Source organism: Sinocyclocheilus grahami, unplaced genomic scaffold (assembly GCF_001515645.1).
Source record: "Sinocyclocheilus grahami isolate Dianchi unplaced genomic scaffold, SAMN03320097.WGS_v1.1 scaffold27.1, whole genome shotgun sequence".
In the NCBI taxonomy this organism is placed as follows: domain Eukaryota; kingdom Metazoa; phylum Chordata; class Actinopteri; order Cypriniformes; family Cyprinidae; genus Sinocyclocheilus; species Sinocyclocheilus grahami.
The window spans coordinates 54,295-78,831 of NW_015505206.1; the positions used below are offsets into that span (position 1 = coordinate 54,295).

Sequence of the window (24,537 nt, forward strand, 5' to 3'; positions counted from 1 at the left end):
TAACAGTAATGGCCCAATGATAAGCTGTTGTACCCTAATTTTTGCACTTCTTTTCTGAGAGTGTAAATTTTGTTCTTCCATCTTTATTTCTCATATATCTGCAATATCATCTCTTGTTATTTGGACATACCTGGCCATTATATGTCATTTTTTTTATCAAATGCAGGAGAAACATTGGAAGCTAGAAAAAAATTAATAAAGCTCAAAATATGACACACGTGTGCCTCTTCTCCCCCTCTCAAACTTTTCACTTGGCCTGTCAGAACCATTGCGACGTGGTGTCAGTCGTGAGTCCTGTATGGCATCATCATAATGACAAAGTAATATTTAATAATAATAACAAATGAAGTTAATACAAGTGTACATATTAAAAAATAAAGAATTATTAAATATATTTAAAAAATTGAAAAATGAAATGATCAAGCTTTCACTGTGTATGTAGATATTTTTAAATGCTCAATGCAGTTTTGGGGGGAAAGTAAAATTATTTGTGAATTATTTTAACTAATGGGGAAAAAATACAATTTGACTCTTTTTTTCTTTATTTTAGGGTGCTTTCACACCAGTAGATCGATTGCTTTTTTTCCGAAACAGGGATTCAAATTATTACAGTGTTGCTTTTTATTCTTGGTGCGGTTTGCTTTCACACGGCAAAGTTTCTAAACTGACCAAATTTGTTAATGCAAGTCACGCGTAAGTAAACTGTTCTCTTATTGGTCAAAGTTCCACGGTTTATTTTCTTGGATTCCACTTAGCTGCCACGGCTGTCATCCGTCAGGATGGAACGACAACAGCTTTGCGGGCTTATTGTTGGTTTTGTTTGTAGCTGTCATTATATTAATTTATCATTTTGAGCATTTTTAAAATGCTCCTACTAGGAAGAAGAGCAATAAGACGGCATTATAAAATGAAAAAGTGCGCTTTGATTTTGAATGGCGATGACGTGCTCTCCCACAAACATTCACGGGTTCATTTTGAGGTTTGAGACCTTTTTTCTGATTTCTCATTGAGGAAGTCAAAGAGAAGGGGAGGCTACTTATTTCTCTCAGGTTTTGAAGATACTGATGTTGAGGACATTCGGAGGCCACAGATAGCACACGGTATCAAGGCTAAATTGGTGGTCGCAGGCGTAACATATCAAATATCTATAAGAGTTCATCTGACACTCTTCTTTCCCTTTCCTCTTCCTTCCTTCCTTCCTAGCTTCCCCCAATAACACCCGATCTCATCGCTCTATTCTTCCTTGTCCATGCGTCCTTCTCTTTGCATTCTAACAAAGAGTGTATCTTTGAAGAAGGTATCAGATGCTTTGATAGAACTGCCTCTTCTAGATGAATTACTCCAGAAAGACATTCTCTGGAGAGTTTGTTTCTGTAATCAAACCATTAGTCAAACAAATGTCTATGTTAATGGACTGTCTAAATATAAACAGGCCAATTAGTTCAATTCAACTTCTTTTAATGCACATATTCATGAAGCACTAAGTTGCTTAATACAGTCAAACAATGCTACACTCTTAAAAATAAAGCTGCTTCAAAAGGTTCTTCAAGCGATGCCATAGAAGAACAAAAAACCTTTTGTGAAACAGAAAGGTTCTTCAGATGTTAAAGGTTCTTTATGGAACCATTTACACAAAAAGGTTCTTCTATGGCATCGTGAAGCACCTTTATTTTTAAGAGTGTAGTTGCTGTCTCAATGCTTATATAAGCACCTTACAAGCTGCATCAATCATGTTTTTGTGTTTTATCTGACTTCCAGGCAAATGAACTGGATAAGACATACTGTAGTGAGCCATGAGATCAATAGATTACAATCTGTGGATGTTTCAGAAGTTTCCAAGTGAAGAGTTGGTTGTCTGAAAGTGCTGTCCGCTTAACTGATGCTCATCAGAGCTGATGTAACCTTTAGGGAGCACCAATTCCACTCAGCCATCATGCTCTAGTCTAGTGGATGCAAATGCTCTGGAAATCCTCTGTATGTGTGTGTGTGAGTGTGTGTTCAGGCCTCCTGTCTGATGTCTGAACTGCCAGATTTATCCAGATTACATAGAAAATTTGTCTTTGGTTTTCTTTCTCTAATTCCTTCAAGTTTACATTCAGAGCTGCACAAAAAAGCCGCAGATCCTACAGAAAGGTACTTTTATATCAGAAAATGTATTTGAAATGCTCAGATTTATATTCAAACCTATTTATGATAATATATTATTAGATATGATAGAAAAAGAAAAAGGAAATACAAACTGGAAGAACAGAAGTGCATGCCACAGATACATTCTGAACTGAATTAAATACTATATTTGTAAATAATATATAGTATTCAAAACAGTAGGCACTATGCATGTTTCAAATGCAATGCATCCCAAATGGCGCACTACACACTATGCACTCAATTGACCCTTCACAAAAACCCACCCTCCTTAGTTACTGTTGCTATGTCCGCCAAGCCATGCCGCTCTCACACTACACATCATGTTCTCACTCAGTGAAAAATACAAAAGCAAAGAGGAAACTGACAACATGCTGACAGAAAAGACAGAGTTTTTCTGGTATGAAACAAAGTCTCTGCTTTCATATTTTGTTATTTCTGAAGAAATTCAATCAATAAATACTTTTTTGTGGCTCTTTAATGTGTCGTGACAGATCGCTGTAGCACCTCAGTTCAAGCGCCATGTGAACCGTCGTCTTTTCATATTTACTTAAAGCACAAAATAAACATGAATGAACATCAGAAGGTATTTTATTTCTACTGCAGAAAGACGTCAATACACACCATTTTTCAAGTTTAAGTCCACCGTAGTTAATCTATACTCTCCTGTCTGATTTGTTTGTCGGACAAAATGGTGGATTCTGCGTTATGATTGGTCAGATCACTTGTCAGTCAAGCTCTTTGCAAATAGTCAATTATGTAGTGTATGAATTAAATAAGTATGAATTAAAAGTATGTTTGTATGCTATACCACATATTGCCAGTCTTTTAGTTTAAAATTGAAGAAAGGTATGAGGTGTATATACACACAACCATTGAAAAATTTGGAGTCAAAGATTTGAAAAAAGTATTTCACATTGTTACAAAAAAATCAATTTTTTAAATAAATGCTGAAATTTTTAAATTTTTATTAATCAAAGAATCCTAGGGGGAAAATGTATCACTGTTTCCACAAAAAAATATTAAGCAGCACAACTGTTTCTAGAGCACCAAATCAGCATATTAGAATGATTTCTGAAGGATCACGTGACACTGAAGACTGGAGTAATGATGCTGAAAGTTCAGCTTTGCATCACAGGAATACATTTTAAATAAAAATAAATAAATGCAGTCTTGCCCCTGGTGAACATAAGATACTTCTTTCAAAAACATTAAAAATCTTCCTGACCAAACATTTGACATGTAGAGTATATATTACTCTTATACTGTACTGAAGGAAAATCAATTTGCTGACTCCCCTGTGCTTCAGGTATACAACAGCCATCAATAAAGAGCATGATCTCAACACAGCCACAGAATAAGGAGGATTATGTTGTAAACAAAGCATCCAGTGAAAGCTGTTTGTTTGAGCAACCTGACTGAACCAGAGATAACAATGCTGGCTCAGCCAATGGTGTGAGTACCTGTGTGTCCAAAAAATAGTAGACAGAGGAATGGTTAAAACTAGTATTTTTGCTATTTTGTGCTGCAAGATGGCAGGCTTCAGCTTTAAAAAAGCGTGTGGCACTAATACATTGATTCTTCTAAATACTTTGTCTCTATTAATGGACATGATTAAAAAGTCAGTTAACTTAGTTCAAAGAGTTTTCCACATTATTCCCGTATGATGCCTGGTTACAGTTAGTCACTGAACTCACAGAACTGAGTTTTCATGCTGCCCTGTCATTTTAAATGCACACATGCTGGCCTGTTTTTATTTAATCTGAACTATTTCATAATCATTGTCATATGAATTAAGAAAACAGGACATATTGTAATGAGAAGGACATTAACATTTCCCCCTGGAGGGTTTTTTTCCCATTACTACGATAAATAAAGAGCACAATTATCAGATCAAAATGAGAGAAAAAACAGTGCTTCTCTAAAACTGTTGGCATTCAATTCACATGGGAACACTAAAATTAAACTAGCATTATTCAAATTTGACATTTGCCCTTCTGAATCGCCAATGTAACATGTAATTGAACAAACTCACTGATTTTATAAATCACAGACTGGAGCTCAAAGTACTGAGGTTTAATTGAAACACTGCTGACGGGATTACGGAGCGCCTTACCAGTGATCCAGCCTTCATGCCGTGTCACTCAAAAACTCAAAGCCGGTCTAGTCTCTGCCATCCCATCACCTCTAACCACCCATAATTGCTTCCTGACCTTTGCCCTGACAGCCTGACTTTGACCTGTTACGTCCTGTTCTGGTTCCCAAGGGTTGTCCAGTTGGGGATCAGGAAGGGGGACCCCTGAGAACCAGACATGCTAAAACAGGTCCCATAGTTTTAGTTAGGTTTAGCGGGGTGAGATATATGGGCACTGGAAAGCATGCTGGGAAAATGTAGGCTGCAGGTGGTTTATGTGCAAAGAGGGTTCCTGATGGTGGGAAAAGTAAGGGTCTACATTTGTGAAGCCCCTCTAGAGGCCAAAGCAGCAGGTTTAGAGGTACATAAATAGGACAGGAGACGCAAACACGCTATTTCAGTAGTTCCAAGTGAAGCTGGCCTTTGAGACGGGCCTCCCCTGTGGGTTGTGGCACACAGACAGGAAGCTGAGGATGGATGACTCTTTTTCGCCAGGGTCTAAATCATCCCTCGTTCTCTCCCTCCTTCTCTCGCTCCACCTGGAAAAACAGTGGCGAGAGAAATGTGATCCTGATGGAAGGGTAGGCTGTGGAGGGTGTAGCTGTCTAAGCTGCTTTACGCCATTACGCTAATGGAGATAGATGCGGGCTGGAATCATCTTCCCGTCTTCTCTGCTGGATGGAGAGATTGAAAGAGAGTGAGAGAATATCTGCTGTGATGAGCCGTGAGGGCTAGTGTGAATGAATGTGAGAGAAGAGAGGAGAGAAGGGAAGCTGCTGGGAGTTGAGGACTGATTGTCCATTTCCCATCTCATGCACCTTTATAAGTCTTCACACATTCATGCAGGGAAAGACTATGGCCCGGACCTATAGAGAATCTGACTTCAGGGGCCTCAAGCTGAGAGAAATCGAGTAATGAGCCACTAGGGATGCAAAACAAGATTTTACAATGTGAAATAAATGAAGAATATAGGAAATATAGGAGATATTATCTGTTCCTGGTGTCTCAACACTAATTATGGTATATTGTTATGCAAGTGTTAATCTTGTAATGGCAACTTTAATTTCTGAATTTGTGACTGAAAAATTATGTGCCGAAATTAAACAGCTAATCACTGTGGCAGTACCCTTAAAGGCACAACTTTGTACCTTATTTCCCCTTAAAAGATGCAGATATCACTACCTTAGAGCAATGTTTCTCAAAAAAGCTAATAATTAAATGGAAGGTAAATTTAAAATGAATGTGGCTGGACAATTAATCAAACTAAAATTGCAATATAACCCAAGGTTCACTTTATTTACGCATTCACAGCTTTCAACATTTCTATAGACAGAAGTTTATAGTAATTCACAGTATTCTGCCAAAATAAAAGATGAACATTTGAAAGTGAAGAAGATTTTTTTTCTAATTTGGAATAAATGGATAGATTATATTAAACCGGTACGCCCAGATTTTTCTTGAATTGTAACTGTTAAGGTATCTTTTTGTATGAGTTTTGTATGAGCAATAGCTCCCCGTGTTCTTTTGTATATAGTTGTTGTTAAGAGGAAGAAAATATAATGCCTATGTAACATTTGAGAAATTTGTTTTCAAGATTGAGGGCATACATATTCTGTATACACATACTTTCCATAGTAACATTAAGGTGTATGTATGTGTCTTCATTTATTTATTTATTTTCTTTCTTTCTGAGAAATTATGTATGTCCTGATCTCTGTATGTATTTTCCCTCTGAAAAAGAAAAAAAAAGAAAAGAAAGTGAAGAATTTATGAATTTGTGATTAATTTAAATTAGACCTATAATTATCAAAGATTCATTTTTATTTTATGGACAATTGTAATTTACACCCGAAATATGTTTATATCTTTATTTTCAGAGTCTAAACAGTAATATAATAAGTGCAGTTCTACATAATTTTCAAATTAAAACAATCAAAATAAACGAACTAAAAAAAGATTCAATATTTTATCTATTTGCATGTCATGTGACCATTAACCAACATCAGATGACTATGAACATACGAATGTGATGGTAAATAATTGAAATGTAATATTTTACATCTAAGGGGTTCAGCTGACAAAAAAGTTTGGGAACCCTTTCTTTGCCGTACAAATATGTCTGCTTATCATACTACTATGACCCTTTTATGAGTAAATAGGATACAAAGATGTCCCTTTAACAGTAATGGCCCAATGATAAGCTGTTGTACCCTAATTTTTGCACTTCTTTTCTGAGAGTGTAAATTTTGTTCTTCCATCTTTATTTCTCATATATCTGCAATATCATCTCTTGTTATTTGGACATACCTGGCCATTATATGTCATTTTTTTTATCAAATGCAGGAGAAACATTGGAAGCTAGAAAAAAATTAATAAAGCTCAAAATATGACACACGTGTGCCTCTTCTCCCCCTCTCAAACTTTTCACTTGGCCTGTCAGAACCATTGCGACGTGGTGTCAGTCGTGAGTCCTGTATGGCATCATCATAATGAGCCCATAATGGTGTAATGCGGCTCCAAATCACCGTGTCTCATTTGAAACCCACCTGGCCCTTAATGACAAATGACACAGCAAATCAGTGCACTATTCTGTGAAAATGACTTCAGGAGTGAGTCATCGGTAGAAGCCGGCCGTGTTCAATCTTAACAACAATCGAGCCCAATTTAACAAAAGCTTTAGCCTCTTTTTTCTTTCTTTCTTCCTCTTTACACAGGCAGTGATGGAGCAAATGATTGATGCATGTTTGAGATCTCGTGCCTTCTCTTGATGTCTTTGCCCCATCAAAGACGTTTTGGATGTCCTACATTCTTTTTTTATGTGTTATAAGCAGGGCCGCTGCTTAAATGAGTATGCTGTCTAGAGTGTGTTTCAATTTTAAGATGAGCTGTCTTGTCTGAATTAAATGAATGAGACAAGTATTCTACAATAATAAATCTAGCAATCTGACAGTTATTGACTTACAGCCGTGTTCAATCTTAACAACAATCGAGCCCAATTTAACAAAAGCGTTAGCCTCTTTTTTCTTTCTTTCTTCCTCTTTACACAGGCAGTGATGGAGCAAATGATTGATGCATGTTTGAGATCTCGTGCCTTCTCTTGATGTCTTTGCCCCATCAAAGACGTTTTGGATGTCCTACATTCTTTTTTTATGTGTTATAAGCAGGGTAAAATGCTTAAATGAGTATGCTGTCTAGAGTGGGTTTCAATTTTAAGATGAGCTGTCTTGTCTGAATTAAATGAATGAGACAAGTATTCTACAATAATAAATCTAGCAATCTGACAGTTATTGACTTACAGACGTTAAAAAATTGCTGTAACGTAAATATCACTAATAAAGTTAGTTAACTAATTTAATCTCACCAGTAAATAATAATTAATTGTAAGTAACTGATTGATCAACATTATAAAATCGGGTAGCACTTAATTTTACAGTGTCTTTGTTACACATTATGTACTTAGTTATAACAGTAAATGATGCATAATTACATGCAACTACACTCTTAAAAATAAAAGTGCATAAAAGGTTCTTCACAGCGATGCCACAGAAGAACCATTTTTGGTTCCACAAAGAACCATTCAGTCAAAGGTTCTTTAAAGAACCATCTCTTTCGTTCCTTTTTATAAACTGAAGAACCTTCTTTCGCCAACAAAGAACCTTTTGTGAAACAGAAAAGTTCTTCAGATGTTGAAAGGTTCTTTATTTTAGAAGTTCCTTTATTTTAAGGGTAAACCTTAATAGTATAGAACCCAGGAATAAAACAATTTAAGTTACTTTTTTTAACTGTTTAATATGTTATATGTCGTTTTTATATCCAAGTGGTAAAATACATGGACTCACTTACTGAAGAATTTGGGATGAAATGGGTTAATAGCTGCTGCCATCGTGTGGCTTTTCAACGAAAAGTTTCTGAGGCTGTTGAGCTGCCCTTTAGTCTTCAAAATGCCTCTTCCAGCTGATAGAGGGCGCTAGAGGTTTAGTTTCATATAAGATAAATCAGAGACGCGGAAGCACAATAGCGTAGAGCACGCAGTGACGCAGCTGGGCAGATATGGGTGTGCAAATAAAAGTTGAATACTGGTGAGTGATTTTACAATAGGTCAATTATTTTAAATAGTATGTGATTTACGAACGTTTTCCTCTATTCGGGTAAAATGTCTTCACGAATGTGGTAACGTTAGATTAAACAGCTCATGCAGATTGCCTGCTGTCTTTGTTATTAACATAACCCTCTTCATTATCTCGTTTCCTTTATGTATTCATGAATAAATGGCATGTACTAGTTTATCATACATCATGTTTTACCACGTGCTGTTCTCCACAATTCTCGGCGTTTCTCTTAAAACAGGTTTAAGGAACTGAGCTGGTACCTCAGAGATTTAAGATGATCCGTCTAATTTACTATGGGATTTTAGCTGGAAGACTAAATCCTAAACCTCAGGAAAGGGATTTTCAATTTATACCGAGTAAAAGACCCCCATCCAAACTCTCATGCAACCCAGGAACCCCTTAAAATACTATATTTACTTTATAGTAACATTCTATAACAACTTATTAATTTTGACAAACATTAGCTTCTTTAACGCTTAACAGATTATAAATGCCATATATTTATTTAAAAAAAAAGTTCTTTGTCTTTTATATGTTTAGGGATTATTGCAAAGAGATATGATGCACAGCAACTGAACTGTGAGGAAAGTTATGTGCAATGGTATGAGCTAGAAGTAGTGATCACAGTGATGGTTATGGTATTCAGAGTCTTTCAGTATGGAGTTTTTACCCTCTCATAAAAATTACAGTGTTCTATATTGGAAGCCCCTTTCTATCTTAGAATAAAAAAGGTAACTACAACTTACCCCCCTCTCAATTCTGAGAAAGTCTAAAATTGCAGGATCTAAATTCAGAGTTTGGTGATATAAACGAAGGGGGAAAAGTCGTAATTTCCTTATTTATTATTTATTCTATAGTGGAGTAAAAGAAAAAACAGTCATGTGAAATGTAAACCTAAAATTCAGAGGAAAAAGTCAGATCTGCAACTGACTTTTTTTTTTAATTTCTTAGTTTTCCTCAGAAATGCAAGAAACGAAGACCAAATTGTGAGATAAAATTACGTAATAATATATATATATTTTTTTAAAGTAATTACTTTTTTTTTTTAATTCTGTGGCAGAAACAAGCTTCGATAGTTCTAGTCCTCAGGTTTATTGTCAGACATAAACTCATACACTAGTTACCACCCATTGTCTGTTTGCCTGGATCCAAACGTTTGTTCGATGGCATAATTACTGTGAGCTTACTTTCACTGTTATGTTGCAGCGGCGGATGAGGGTACGAGCCCCGCTTTCAGGAGCTCAAGCAGGTCGTCACTGCTGAGTTCACTGATGCGGACGTGAGTGGCTTCGTCGGCCGCCAAGGTACCTTGCACATTTATAGCCATGCAGTGATTTATATCTTATGCAAAAATATGAATGTGAGCAAACATCATCAGCTCTTCCGTTTCTCTTTTCCAGGGAGCTTTGAGATCGAGATCAACGGACAACTGATTTTCTCAAAGCTGGAAACCAGTGGCTTCCCTTATGAGGATGATGTGAGTAAACATCTCACGCTGTATAACATTTTCACCTATAAAAAGTTGTTGATTTTTCACATGTGTGTGTGTGTGCATCTCTCTTTTATCCCATCCACAAGATTATGGATGCTATCCAAAGAGCCTATGATGGCCAGCCGGTGGAGAAGATCACCAAGAGCCGGCCTCCTTGTGTCATCCTCTAAAGATTCACCACTTGACCCTTCACTTTTGGCTCTAAAAATGTCTAAAAGGTCAAGATTTTGAACGGTTCTGTTAACATAACTTAAAGATCTAGAGAAAGAGTGTATTGATGTAGGATCCTGAAACATCCCCTCTTCTTCACTCCTCCGCTCTGGTTGCTGGACGTAAATGATTATCGTAACTCTAAAGTGAGCAGTTACGGTATGAGGCCTGCAGTCCACGCATCCTTTAAGCTGGAGGAGCAAGATGCGGGGATGCTAAGGAGGAGGCCAATGGAAGGGTTAAGGTCTTTGTTTCTTTTTTTTGTTGAAGCCACATTGCCTACTGGGGTCACTTTTCACCTGCTGATTATGTTTTTTGTTTTGGGGGATTTGAAGAGAATATACTAATGTACTAAAACGTTTGCTATAAGAAGGGAATGCCTAAAGCTTGGGTCATTATTTTTGGGTGTGTCGAAGTAGATAAATTGTCATTTTGCAAGTGTCCCTTCATGTCCACCACCCCATATCAGCATGAAGAGATCTCAAATAAATGAATTTAATATTGTTGTATTTGAGTACTTGAAATGCTTGTTTGAAGTACTGTAGAGCACATTCTAGACCAACTTCGCTTGGTGTCAAAGCTCAGGTGTTTTGCCTCTTGCAAGCATTTTGCGCAGTAGTTTAAATTATTGTTAGCGTTTTAGTGTTATACATTTTTTTTTCATCATTAAATCAAACCAAATAGCTGGTTTAAGGGCATTTATATGACTTGCAGACACTGCCGCATGTTGTTGTTGTTTTTAGAAACTACTGATGACCCCGTTTATGAAACATCAGTCATATATGGTTAATAAAATAATGAGCTATCATCTGGTTTTGTCCTCCAATTGTGTTTGGGTCTTTGCTTTTTACATAACATTCATTATGTTGCATGTGTTCTGCCTTCATCTGTATGCTGTTCGTGTGTAGTCAAACAACACTCACACAAAAACGGTTTCTCTAAGAGGCTTTGGTATGCGTGTCATATAACAAATGTTTGATTTGACAGTAGAAGTAATGTTAAGGAAATAGGAAATTACATACAGCAATTAGTAGTCTTTTTCTGTCTTTTTAATTAAGGCGGTAGCTCAAACCTAATTCAATAGAGTGCAGTGGGATGGCCGTTTCTTCATGAGGTGAGGACAGCGATGTTTAGCTGCTTAACTTGGTCCAACTGATTCTTTAATTTGTTGACATTAAATAAAATACATGGACTGTTCAATTTCTGTGAATTCTGATTTGATTATATGTTCAGTGTGTCATATGTTACAGTAAGCTTTTTGTCAGCTTGTCCTAATTTAAAACAATATTTGTATATTAAAATATATATGTAAACCTTGTAACACTTTTTTACATGCAGTGCTATACTGCTGAAAACAGCTTAAACCTTAAATGGTTTACTGTACTTTGGCCTGACATTTTAGCTGCAAACCATCAGAATGCTGGCCTGTCAAACTAGCTTAGTGAGGTTTACTATAATTTTTTCCCCCCAGTATTAATTTCCAGCGATGTCGACTTAATTGCACAGATATATTTGAACTGAAGAACTGAGCTGGATGATGACATTACTTAATTCAATGATGAACTGCCTTTAATTGAAAATTAAGTGTTTGCTATTGTCCTTTTGCATTGTTGACACTATTTTCCTATTTACTGTAAATCTGCTTTGACCCAATCTGTAAAGTTAAAAGTGCTATATAAATAAAGGTGAATTGACTATTGCTGAAGAGGGCAAGTGTACCCTAACAATACTAATTGTATGCAGCTGTTGACTATTTTGATACAACAGTGAACTGTTAAAGAGGATCATTGTCATTGACAGTGATGAGCAGCTACTGGCCTTTAAAGCTCTAGGTGTGTCATGCAGGTGGAGGTGAGCAGGGTGTAGTCTTTCTGACGCAGCTGTCTCGGTGGATGTGTTGTTTTCTGTCTCCTCGAACAACCAGGTATCCATTAACCTTCACAGGTCAGAATCTAAAGACGAGAATCATGGTGGTGCAGATAAAAGTCGAATACTGGTAAGCTTCTTTACTAAGTATTCAAGTGCATCTAGCTGTCTTTAAATTACTGTTATTCCTCATTGTAAATTCTTTAAAAAAATTAAGTGATGTTTTTAAATGTTTCAAAAAAACCTAGGGAGCTGCATATGACACATTTGTTCATTAAACACGCACTTCGAAGAGCTTTGATGCCCATAAATGAAGTGTATTTATGCTGCGTTCAAGTCCTCCTGGGACGTTCGTATTTACGAGTTTACAAGTCGTAATAACGACTTTGTGGTGGCGTTCATGTGCGTTCAACTCGTAAATACGATCTATCCGACCTGACTTGAAACGAGTCTGGCGATTAAGAATATTGACTGCGAATCGGTTCTTTTGAACAGTTTGAACAAAGAGCCGGTTCAGACGCCGATCTAGCGATTGTTTACCTCATCGTGTGGGCCCTGACACCAAAGCGTCGCATATTTACACGCTCTAATTTTTTCAAGTAAACTCGTATGTAGTCATATATTTTATAATTTTTATTTTATTAATAATGGTGTTTGTTGTATTTCGTTTGTCGCAGATATGATTCAAGAAAACGGTTATCATTTCAATTTACGTTATAAAATAGTTAAAGTGTATTTACATCATACAAGGAGTCAGCGATGAATTTGTTGAATAAATGAATTTGTGAACCGGTTTAACCAATTCTATATAGAAAAAAAAGAGCATTCCGTTCGTGAATGGGACATCGCTAGTGTTGTTATCGTGCGATATGGAAAAACCAGTTTAAGCTGTTTTGCATGGCAGCTTCTGAAAAAAAGCAGAAATGCCTGAGCATATTTCAAACTGAAGTAACCAGTCTTCTGTGACCCACCAGCGGCAGATGAGGCTACGAGCCTCGCTTCCAGGAGCTGAAGCGGGGCATCTGCGCCAAGGTTCCTGATGCTGAGGTGTCAGGCTTCGTGGGCCGGAGAGGTTGAGTACATAGTGTCCTTCTGACTGGCCTCATATAGACACAATAATCCACAAATGGCATGCTTTACATAAATTCCTCACGAACTAAATAAATGAAAAACTTGTGGGATTGACAGTAACAGTGTCACCTTCCTCTTTCCTGTAGGAAGTTTTGAAGTACAGATCAATGAACATCTGGTCTTCTCAAAATTAGAAACAGGAGGTTTCCCTTATGAAGAGGATGTAAGCATCAGAGAATATTACATTTTTTTGCGTGTTTGTGTATATTGTGTGGCTAAATACTTTGTAAAGTATATTGCTTCCTAGTTTTAGACTTGTGTGCTTTTGGGTTAAGTAGCATGCAGCAGCCTAGGATCAAGAATACTTTTTAAAGCCAACGCTTTTGAATTTTGCTTGATATACAAAAACGTATAAATGTGGGATCTTGCTTTGTCACATATAGTGTAAGTTTGTTTCTGTAAGACAATGTTTTGAAATAACACCACACAAATGGAATTATGAGACTAGTGCCAAAAATGTGACGATTTAATAGTAGATTTCATCTCTGCGCACTCTGGACATATTCACTCAATAGCCTCATGAGGTGCAATCTGGGATGCTGTTTAAACGGCGTTGAACGCTTTCTTATACGATGGACATTGTTGACTACTTTTCCTTCACTATTCACTCCAACACATCCCTTTAAACAAAAGTATTGTCCGAAAATCTAGAGTTTGGCGCAAGTTTGCATTGTCAGACTAAATTCAAGCATTTAATCAAAGCCTTTAGAAAAGATTAAGATATTAAAAAGAGTTTTAATATAATGAAAAACAAATCCAGTCAAGTCAGTCTACAATTGTACCTAGTAGTGTTGTGTGTTGTTTACTTATTTTAATTGTCATTATAATTTTTCTTGGTCTAATCTCTGTAGATTATGGAGGCCATTGTTAAGGCTAAGGATGGAAAGCCTGAAAAGATCACCAGAAACCGTAAAGAGTGCATCATCCTCTAATGCTTTGACCTCTGATGCCCATTGCCATCTCCTCTGTCCGATCCACACGAGCATCTTAATGCTCTATTGCAGAAAATGGTTTAATTGTTTTTGAAGCTCTTCACTCGTCTCCTTTATCACTCTAGTTTTTTGGACGTAAATGATTGCCATAGCTCAAAGTTCAAAAGTTATGGTATGAAGCTTTAGTCCAGAAAACCCTAAACCCGAAATAGAGAGAAGAGTACTTTTTTTCATTTTATTTAATGGTCCGTTTTCCTGACAGAATAATCAGTTTATTCAAGAGATATGAGGCACACCTAGTCTTATTCTGATACCTAAAATGTACATTTATTAATTAGGATTTCAGAGATAAAGTTATAGAATGATTTTTAGTGGATATAAAGACACAAATATTGGGTAGTTGGTAAGTAACTGGTAAAATTACTTAATTTGGGAAAAAAACGTTTTTCTTAGAGTACTGAAACTGTTGATTTAACTAGCTCAAAGATCATTGATAATTGTGGTCCACGTAATGTAAAAAATCAATCAATAAATAGTTTCTGAAAATATTTGCAGATTGTTTTTGATATGTTGTCACATATGCCTATACCTAACATTTAACTCTCGTGAAGTCCGTCTTCTTTGGGCTAGTAAATTTATAGACCTAATACATTTCATAAGTTATTATGAATCATATTAGACGTTTTAGTGCAGCAGTGAGTTTTTTTTTTTGTAGAAATCCTTCAGGTTGTAAACATTTCTGCCAGCAGTAGAGGGCGTTTCTCGTTGGTGCTGTGTTCTTTCAGGAGATTTGCTTTTATCTCAGTTTACACTTCATGCATTAACAAAATGGAGGTGAAACTGTTTATATGGAGCCATCAATAATGAAGATTTCTTAACTAATTGCACGTAACAGAATGGTATTTATTACCAGCAATCGGTGGCATTTCAGAAGAGTCAGGTGTGTAGTGTACTATAAATATTGTGCACTAAACAAAAATATTAAGTATGGTGATTCAATTCATGTCAGGAAGGCTCAGAGTCAATATAACAAGACAAAACACAGCTAGGGCATTGACACCAACATTTCATTATACCAAAGTGTTAAAGTACATGTAGTAATGGTGCATACATGCTTATTAAGGCTAAGATAATATGAGGAAAGTTCTGTTAGGAGTTTCCAACACTGCACTGTAATTTTCAAAATGAAAATTGGGTGAACGCCCTTAAAGCAGCGGGTGATAGTTTGTGTGTATGGTTATCACAGAACAGTCAAGCTGGTGTGTTTTATCATAAAACGCCAGAGACTGGAGGAGGGACACACCTACATGTACACACTGTGTGCTATACAATGTAATATGTGCAGTATAGCATGAACGCTGGGGAATAATATCATACAAACACTCTTTTGTGTAAGGCACACTGGTGTTATTGTGAAGAGCAGAGATACTTACAAGAGCAAGAATACTATAAATAACAGTGTTAAAAACAAATACCTGACAAAGAAAAATCAATTAATTACAGACTTTGGTTGATTATAATCATTCTAATAATGTCCAATATATCATGCATTAATTTCCTAATCAAAATTCAAATCTTGAGTCTGTGAATGTCAGCATTTTGCAAGATTCTACAATGTGGGGTGGGGGACTAAATTGTCCATTTAGTTACATTTGTGTTGTCAGCGTATTGTTGAAAATAACTACGGTAAGACACGGTAAGACGGGGTAAGATGCCCCTCCACCTTAATTTTTTTCTTTTAACTATAGATGGCAGAAAACCTCATCTCAACCCTTGATGAATGGTTACACTGTTTTTCATTTTGTCATTTCGTCTGAATATCAACATTTTGAGATTTAGTCAGTTTTAAGGTAATTGATTTAATGTTATGACTCTGGAAAATAGCGATCTATGACATGAACGTTTTTGTGTCTGTTAATTATGGATTTTTGGATACATTTTTACATTTGTGGAATAAAAGTTGATTTTATTTTGAAGAAAAAAGTTAAATTAGACTTTTGGGGTAAGATGATCCCCCAGAATTGGCACAGAAGGCTTGAGTGGCATGTTTACATAATTAAATATTGAAATTATTCATAAGCCTGTATCTATACGTCATAGAATAATTTGACCTAATCCCAGGCAGGGGCAATTTACGACAGTAGGGGCCATCTTACCCCCCTATTTTGTGCTATAACAACTAAATTATCAAATGTTTCTATTTATTTCCTACAATAACACATTGGCTGATGCATCATCATCATCCTGCACTTGCTAAACGTATATCTAAATATGTTACAGTTTAAAAGCAAATCCACATTGTTCTTAAGGGGGGCCCATACCTGTAGCCTAGGCTACCAAAATAATCAAGTGTAATCAAATTAGATTTCATGATGCATTACAGTGGAAATTGTAATCAAATTGAATCATTAGAGTCAAAAAAATGAATATTCACATTCCTACTTTATCCACCTTATGTCTAACACAACAGCGAATGCGGCTATTTGTAACTTGAATATGTGAGACTTCTGGTGTCATTTGCTTCCAGTTATTTGACCTGATATTGCAAACTGGTATTTGTTATATCATTTTAATTTACTGTAGTAAATACACATACATTGTAGTACACTCTTAAAAATAAAGGTGCTTCAAGCGATGCCACAGAAGAACCATTTTTGGTTCCACAAAGAACCATTCAGTCAAAGGTTCTTTAAAGAACCATCTCTTTGTTATCTTTTTATAATCTGAAGAACCTTCTTTCACGACAAAGAACCTTTTGTGAAACAGAAAGGTTCTTCAGATGTTAAAGGTTCTTTATGGAACCATTTAGACAAAAAGGTTCTTCTATGGCATCGTGAAGCACCTTTATTTTTAAGAGTGTATGTGTAGTAAACATACATTTTTGGTATAGTATTAAACTACAAGTGACAAAATCCTGCTTCGCATTTACACACACACTATATAAAGCAACCTTCCTCTCTGACTGCCTCAGTAATCATGGTTCAGTTATTGCTCATGGGTCATGTGATGCTCCTCTCTGGAGATGCAGTTATTCCATCCTTTAATAGGTCTCATAACTGCAGGACTGAGCATTAATTACTCTTTTAGTCCTGAAAGGTCTCTAGCCACGTGAATGCTGACATCATAAATATGTTGTCAGTGGACTGTAATCATTGCCTGATGTCCCCAGTGAAAATGTGCTCTAATGCACCTGGTATAAAGGTGCTCCCCATGGACTTTAACAATGTAGATATTATTTTAAATGAACACTAGGTAAATTATAAGTTGACTATATATTATTAGAATTCATTGTATGTTGGATTGAGGGATGTTTACCTCTTTCCTTTCATTTGGCATTGTCTTTTTCTTAGTTTTCAGTTCTCAGGCAAGACAGCAGCATCATAATTTGCGGGGACAGACCTGTCCAATCCTGCTCGTGAAGGCCAGCTTTCTGCAGAGTTTTGCTGCAACCTGCCTCAAAGTTTCTGGTAATCATGCAGACCTTTATTAGATGGTTCAGATGTGTTTAATTGGGGTTGGAGCTAAACTCTGCAGGAAGGTGGCTCTCCAGGAGCAGGATCGCTTGTCTAAGAGCAACCTGCCTTGCTCGAGGGCACATTAGGAATAATACAAGAGGATGACAGAAGTGCTCTGTTTTCTGAAACCGTGTCACTTGGGATTGAACCTTCAAACTCTAAATGGCAGCCCAAGACCCTTGACCACACAACCCCCGTCTCCATGTTTCAGGTAATGCATCACATTCGGTCACATAAATTGTTGTTTTGTATTGAAATATTGAAAATGATTATTAGTTGTTCATATGTATTGAAAGATATAAATTGTGTGTTTGTGTCTGAAAGCTTGTGTAAATTTGAGCGCTGTCGTTAACAGTCATGGGGTCATGTGTGCGTTGATAATGTGTTGATGCCAGGTTACTGCTTCTTTCAAAAATCATTTTCTCAGCCGTGTTCATCCCAAACCCAATGTACCATGGTCAAAATTGCTGTAAAAATAGTGGCCAGTTTTCCCTAATTCAGAGTTGGGGCCAGCGTTTTCTCCCCACAGTCATATATATGCGGCCACATTATATTTACTCTCTCAGAGCAGATATTTTTTTCCATTCAAATTTAAATTAATATCTTTTAAACATAAATGTCAATTTTGGTGCTTTCACTAATGAATCAAACAGTGTAGTTGAGAAAATGTTATCAAAAGTTAATATTTTTGTACTTTTTGCCAGGGAAAGAAATAATATAAAACAAATCACTGATTTTTGTCCCCCTCATAACAGAGCTGAAATATTGAAAAGGCAAATGTAAGTGTAAAGACATACTATAAGCAAAACATAATCAGTTTGAACCGTGTGACCAAAAACTCAGTTACAATGCCCTCACTTATGATGTCAGAGTGATTAAACCATTATTGTTAAAAGGGAAAATGTCACAAAACTGGCTTGAACAGAAAGTGAGGGATAAAGACAAAATATGCATTTTCAGAAAACGCATTAGGCATTTGAGAAATAAAACAAAATACTAAAAAAAAATCAATAAAACCAAAATGTGTCTGGGTTTTTTTTTCTTCATTATAATCCATTAAACTGTAATGTGATGAATGGTAACATACAAATTAGCTTATATTGAAACATTTTTTTAATAAAACTGTTATATTTTAACCTTTCTTTTGCATTACATCTTAAAGAGAGTTAAATCTGTGAAATTATGTGGCCAGGTTTAGTGTCCTGAGTAGTAATGAATAGTAAGACAGAAATATAATATACGAATCATCACTCTGGATGAAAAGTGAATCAGCAAATTTGTTTTATTTCCAGGACTTGAACGAGTTCTCATTGGCTCAAGGGGCAGCAGTGTTTCCGTGACTCAGCGGAAAAAAGGTGACATATCAAACTGATGTGAGGGTCCTGGAGGGGGAAACCCCTTAAAGCACCCCCCAACCACCTTTACAGGGGTGTAGACCAATACTCTGCGTGAAGGGAACCCCAAAGCTCTATGCAGCTTGACATCAGAAGGCAAGATAGTTTTACTGATTAGTTTACCCTGCCTATGATGAGCTCCACATTAAAAGTACATATTAACCTCTCTCTCTCTCTCTCTCTCTCTCTCTCTCTCTCTCTCTCTCTCTCTCAGTGTGTCATAATTTGGCCTTTATCCAGGTTAACTGTTTTCTGAGAGTAGAATAAACGATGGGTTGTTTATATTTTATATTAATATTTTTGCAGATACCTTTTTACCTGAGGAACTAGCATTAAAGTGCACATGAGCCCATGCCTTTTGAATCAGTTTAATGAGGATACAGAGTTAACTAGGACAGGTAACTGAGCCTGTACCACCAGAGGCCTCAAACTCTCTCCGCCTCTCTTATTATGTTCTGTCTTGGACCGGGTTGAAGGTGACTGTTTTTGGGAGTGGTGTTAGGGTTGGGGTATTCCTCCTGTAAGGTGGCCCCATCGATAAGACTGTTTCTCTGATTATGGGGGTCTTATCACTCCCTCCCACCCCTGGGTGCTCTACGCATGCTGTTGCTTTTCGGGTTGCCGTGCACTACGTGACTTTACGTCTTTCTCTCTTTTTCCATTACTCCTCCATCTCCACCCATGCCTTTTGAATCGATCCGAGGTCAGTCTTGAGTTGGGCGCTCAAAGTGTAGACGCGGAAACCCAGCACAGAGACCCGCCAGGACCACCTGGGCTCAGGTAAGGGTGTGCTGCGCTCTGTTAAACAGTCAAACTAAGTGTTTATGAGAAGATCTGAGCGGATGCAAACGAAAACAGTAGGTTAAAATGAGAGGGTGGTCACTTGCGCACAGGGGGACATCTGCTACACTGGAGAAAATTATTTTTCCAAGTAGAAATAAAACAAAGACTATTTGAGTCTGTTTTAAAAAGAAAATGTAGTATTCAGTTTTTCTATTTATAAAATGTTATGGTTAATTCAGTGTGTTACTTACTGTTTCTTTGTAATTGCTTGTGAAATATACTAGCAATTTCTGAGTGAAAATTGTTTCTACACCATTTTTTTAGTGTTTTCAGTGTACAGACCTCACTGTTACTTGCAGCAGTAATTTATCAGTCATTTTGTAAGGACTGCTGGAAAAAAATTTGAACTTTATGTTATATATATTGTCTCAATAGTTGTATTTCTAAATATCTCATAAGACTGAGGCTGAAAATAATGAGCTTTCATACTGGAGACTGAGGCTCATATAAGGAGTTGTTTTATAACTGCATTTAACAAATTATTCCAGGCAGCATATTTAAATGTGCCATTCATTTTTCAATTGCTAAAACTGCTAAGCTAAAAGAACATTTCCACAAGTTTAAATTTGTTTATGTAAGTAAATCTAAATGTTAATAATGTTCATCTTACTGAAAATCAATTGTCTTTCTTTTAAATTGGTGCAGTCTGGTGTATTTTGTTTATTGAAAAGTTGGACGCTGTGTGTTTAATTCTGTCTATAGAGTAACTTTCTTCAGTGTATTTGTTGTATATAGGCTTCTTAATGAACCTAGGGAAGGTCACATATCATATTTTACTAATTAGTTGCAATATTCTAATAAAACATTTTAGGAAGTAGTGTTCTTCTCTCCACTAGATTGTTCATTGCTCATATTTTTTGCACAAATCCCAACTAATGTGGAACTTTAACACATTGGAAATAGCTCTACATTTCATAGTAATTTTCTAGCAAACGTTGATAAGATTTTTGTTCAATGAGAAATATATTTGTGTTTACCATCTTTGTCAATCTGTTGAAGTAGTAGAGAGTTTTGAAGCGCCATCAAACCGCTCTGATGTGCTCTATCTCTATGCCCATGAGGGACAGAAGAGCCCTTATCATTCACTAGAAGTTCAGGCTTCAGATAATTGTCTGTTTGTGGCTCTAACATACCCTTGTGCTAGTTCAGGGTGAGTCTCAGTTTTGAGCCTCTGAAAGACAAAAACTGTGATCTGATCCTCAGCGCTTGTGAATGGAGACCTTGCTCTTTTTTACTTATCTGAAGTAGTCAAAGACATACAGAACATTAAGAACTATATTCATATTTATATATGCTATTGCAAATACACTGTAAATATTCTATGCAAATCATTTGAAGTCAAATTTACTGGTAAAACTCATACTAGTCAATCATACACTTTGTTGAAATGTATTTGTTATGTTGTCTAACACTTTAATAAAAGGGAGTATATGAATGAATGATAACCACTGCCTGTAGCAGGTGTGCAGTTCTTACAGTCTGACTGTGTTATTTTGTTTCTCTGTGTGAATGAAGGTTATGTGTGAGTTCTGGGACAGAGAGAAAACAGTCTTGATGATGGAAGCGGTATCATTTGAAGGGGTGAGGAGAGCATCTCATTGCACATGAAGTAGTTGATGAAGGTCAAGTTGCTTTATTGACATAACATGTGTATTATAGTATGGATAGATATCACTCTCTCTCTCTATATAGGACAATGACATGTCCTATGAGGACAGTGAGTCATCTCTACCATCTCCATTCACTTTGTGAGTATCACACACGTAACACACACTGATAGAAATGCAAATAAAGTTGCATCTGCTTCACTGCATTTCTCAGCCACAGTTTAAGATTCCTGCTGTCAGGTTGTATCAATTTAAAGACCGGTAATGTTTGTAAAATTATTATGATGATTAATATCCCCAAACTGTCATTACCATGGTGCATCTATACAATTTGATTATTATTTTATTAGGTCCTTGTGATATTAACACTTTTTATATGCAAAGTAGTTTTGTGTATTTTTGCAACTTTGCCTTTTTCGCAAAATTTCATACCTATTGACCAAACTTATGTCAACTCCCAGAACAGACGTTTTGGGGGAAGCATTCACTTTATTAGAAGTACCATCAGCATGAAAACTGATATTTCAAGGTGAAAAACAAAACTTCAAATGAGCATAAATTAAACCAAACATGGTGTGTAAATACAATGCAATTTTGCAATTTTAATGTTTTTACATTGCAACAATGTGAATAAGATTTTACAAATTATTGAGATATTGACAATTAATAATTATAAAAATAAAACCAACACCAATGCCATCAAGAGAGGAGATGCAGAGGTGATAAACACAAATACATTAATTCACTTACTCTCATCTTTGACTTCTTTGTAAAAGCCTTAATAAAAATTCTCGTCCACACTAGGCATACGTTAGCAAACATGATATCACAATTATATTTTTTTTATTATGTATACCCTCTATGGCAAATTATTGAGATATTGACAATTAATAATTGTCATGAAAATAATGCAATGCAATGCAAAAAAAAAAGAGGAAAAAATGGAAAGAGAAAAAAAAATATTTACAAAATTGTATCTACTTTTTTTAATTACCAGTCAGTTATTTATATTTATTGATGTATATAGTCATTCATTTTTGGGAGAAGCTAATCAGACAGAGTTCTCATCTGAAAATCTAAAAATAAAAAAAATAAAAAAATTACTAATTATTTAAATCTCTAACAGTCAGAAGTTATTTTTTCACTTTCAAATGGAATGTTGTGTGTGGGTGATGAATGATCACAAGCCCAACTATGTGCCCTTCTCAGTTTAAATAAAGAAATACAAGTAGTGGATTACTGCACACTACAGTACTTCAGGATTACAGACAGTAGCCTAAAGTTGTCAAACGTCGCACCCTTCTGGCCGACCAGGGCAGTGCGAGGGCTGGACAGAGTGAGGTTTATGTTTCTTGTATCAGGGATGGCTTGAGTCGCTTTGTAAGAGGATGGGGTTCATTCTGCCCTATGGTGCATAAGATATGGTGAGTGTGTGGAGCCGTGACAGTCGGGTCTGTACCCTGGTGTGTGGGCTGTAGTGTGTGCTCTCTGTCGCCCTCTATAGGACCCCTGCGGGACACAAAGGCAGCTATGACTTAGAGCAGATGAGGCAGCAGGAAGAGAAGCAGCATCAGACCTTCACCTTCTCTAGAGACTTAGAGGGTGTGTTGCAAATATATAAACAAAATACAAATGCATATATAAACACAAACCTTACACCTTACCGATTCGCTACTCATTTTTCCATTTCCCTTCTTCAGCTGCCCGAAATACCAACACCAATGCCATCAAGAGAGGAGATGCAGAGGTGATACACTCAAACACATGAATTCACTTACTCTTATCTTTGACTTCTTTGTAAAAGCCTTAATAAAAATTCTCGTCCACTCTAGGCATACGTTGAGTTAAACGAGCTACGTGGGGAGGTGTGGCAGGAAATGGGACGCTGGCTGGGTTATGAGGAGAACTTAAGCCCTGCCACGGGACAGTGGAGTCATCCCCACATTTCCTATCTCACCTTCAAAAGCCTTATTCAACTCCGCAAGGTCATGAGCACAGGTGAGACACCAAGTGACATGTTTCCTCTGGCCTTTGGACACTTTAATGAAATAATAAATTGTAGAGAGGAAAGGAAATGGGTAAGTGTGGTGCCCGCAGAAACACTGAAATATACTTCTAACAGAGGCCCATATCTCAACCAGGGCATGTTAAATGCAGTGACTGGATCAAGTAAAACACACCAAGCAAATCAAAGCTTCTTTCAAAGCTGTTACAATGGTATGACACTATAACATGATAATAAATGTGAATAATGTAAAGCAAACATGATATCACAATTATATTTTTTATAGTGCTGTCAAAAGATTAATTGCGATTGCTCGCATACAAAAAAGTTTTTGTTTGCATAATATATGTGAGTGTTGTATGTATATTTATTATGTATATATAAATACACACACATACATTATATATTTAAAAAAATATAAATAATAATAAATCATCACATTTTAGAATTCCAGGTTTTCAGTTTTGGGGTGAATTAAAAGGACTATTCTTACATATTCTTTATGGTGACTGTAACCAGGGGCGGTGCTGCTAGATGTTGATGAGAGCAGCTTATCAAGCATTTGTCAGAAGATGGTGGAACAACTCCTACTCAAAAAAGAGATCCGGACCACTGACTGTGACGCTCTTGTGGCCATACTGCAACGCAAGCGCAGGTCAGGCTCCATGTCATCTGTGTTGCTTTGTGTGTGTGTTTATGTGGAGGAAAGTTACTTCAGTTTTTATCGCTGTATAAAGTAGTCCTGGGAACTGTTTTTTTGGATTTCAGAAATTATTTGGTATATGAGTCACAGGGGTCTATATTAATAGCTGAATATGACTGTGTATGACTATAAACTTTATATGGCTCATTGTTTCTGCTTCACAGTCAGTTAGAGCCCACTTCGGCCCCTGGTTCAGCAGACATAGAGCTGCAAACATTCTCAATCACCAAACAGGTATCTATCTATCTATCTATCTATCTATCTATCTATCTATCTATCTATCTCTGTCTGTCTGTCAATCTATCTATCTACCTGTATGTATGTCTGTCTGTCTATCTGTCTGTCTGTCTGTCTGTCTGTCTGTCTGTCTGTCTATATGTCTGTCTGTCTATCTGTCTGTCTATCTACCTGTATGTCTGTCTGTCTATCTATCTATCTATCTACCTGTCTG

The 24,537-nt window shown here is 36.5% G+C and overlaps 3 protein-coding genes across 4 annotated transcripts in view; all 3 read left to right on the forward strand.

The window, feature by feature from the left end:
• Nucleotides 1-8,263: 8,263 nt before the first annotated feature.
• On the forward strand, nt 8,264-10,898 carry selenow2a (selenoprotein W, 2a). The gene is made up of 4 exons (XM_016252447.1): nt 8,264-8,358; nt 9,595-9,692; nt 9,789-9,865; nt 9,967-10,898. The coding sequence occupies exons 1-4, from the start codon at nt 8,330-8,332 to the stop codon at nt 10,048-10,050; spliced, it is 288 nt and encodes a 95-aa protein (XP_016107933.1). The 5' UTR covers nt 8,264-8,329; the 3' UTR covers nt 10,051-10,898.
• Nucleotides 10,899-11,896: 998 nt separating this feature from the next.
• Nucleotides 11,897-14,518, forward strand: selenow2b (selenoprotein W, 2b). Of its 2 annotated transcripts, XM_071582351.1 has the most exons (5): nt 11,897-11,941; nt 12,035-12,086; nt 12,931-13,028; nt 13,174-13,250; nt 13,939-14,518. In XM_071582351.1, exons 2-5 carry the CDS (start codon nt 12,058-12,060, stop codon nt 14,017-14,019), a joined length of 285 nt encoding a protein of 94 aa, XP_071438452.1. In that variant the 5' UTR covers nt 11,897-11,941; nt 12,035-12,057; the 3' UTR covers nt 14,020-14,518. The 2 variants fall into 2 exon arrangements, with proteins under 2 accessions (XP_071438452.1, XP_071438451.1); XM_071582350.1 differs by having other exon boundaries at nt 11,904-12,086.
• A 5,039-nt stretch (nt 14,519-19,557) lies between these two features.
• The window catches only part of slc4a1a (solute carrier family 4 member 1a (Diego blood group)), a 22,010-nt gene continuing 17,030 nt past the window's right edge, over nt 19,558-24,537 (forward strand). The window contains exons 1-8 of the mRNA XM_016252458.1: nt 19,558-19,708; nt 21,287-21,352; nt 21,464-21,519; nt 22,883-22,980; nt 23,079-23,125; nt 23,211-23,376; nt 23,903-24,038; nt 24,251-24,320. Coding sequence (XP_016107944.1) covers nt 21,290-21,352; nt 21,464-21,519; nt 22,883-22,980; nt 23,079-23,125; nt 23,211-23,376; nt 23,903-24,038; nt 24,251-24,320 — 636 coding nt within the window. The 5' untranslated portion in view covers nt 19,558-19,708; nt 21,287-21,289. The remainder of the gene's footprint in view (nt 19,709-21,286; nt 21,353-21,463; nt 21,520-22,882; nt 22,981-23,078; nt 23,126-23,210; nt 23,377-23,902; nt 24,039-24,250; nt 24,321-24,537) is intronic.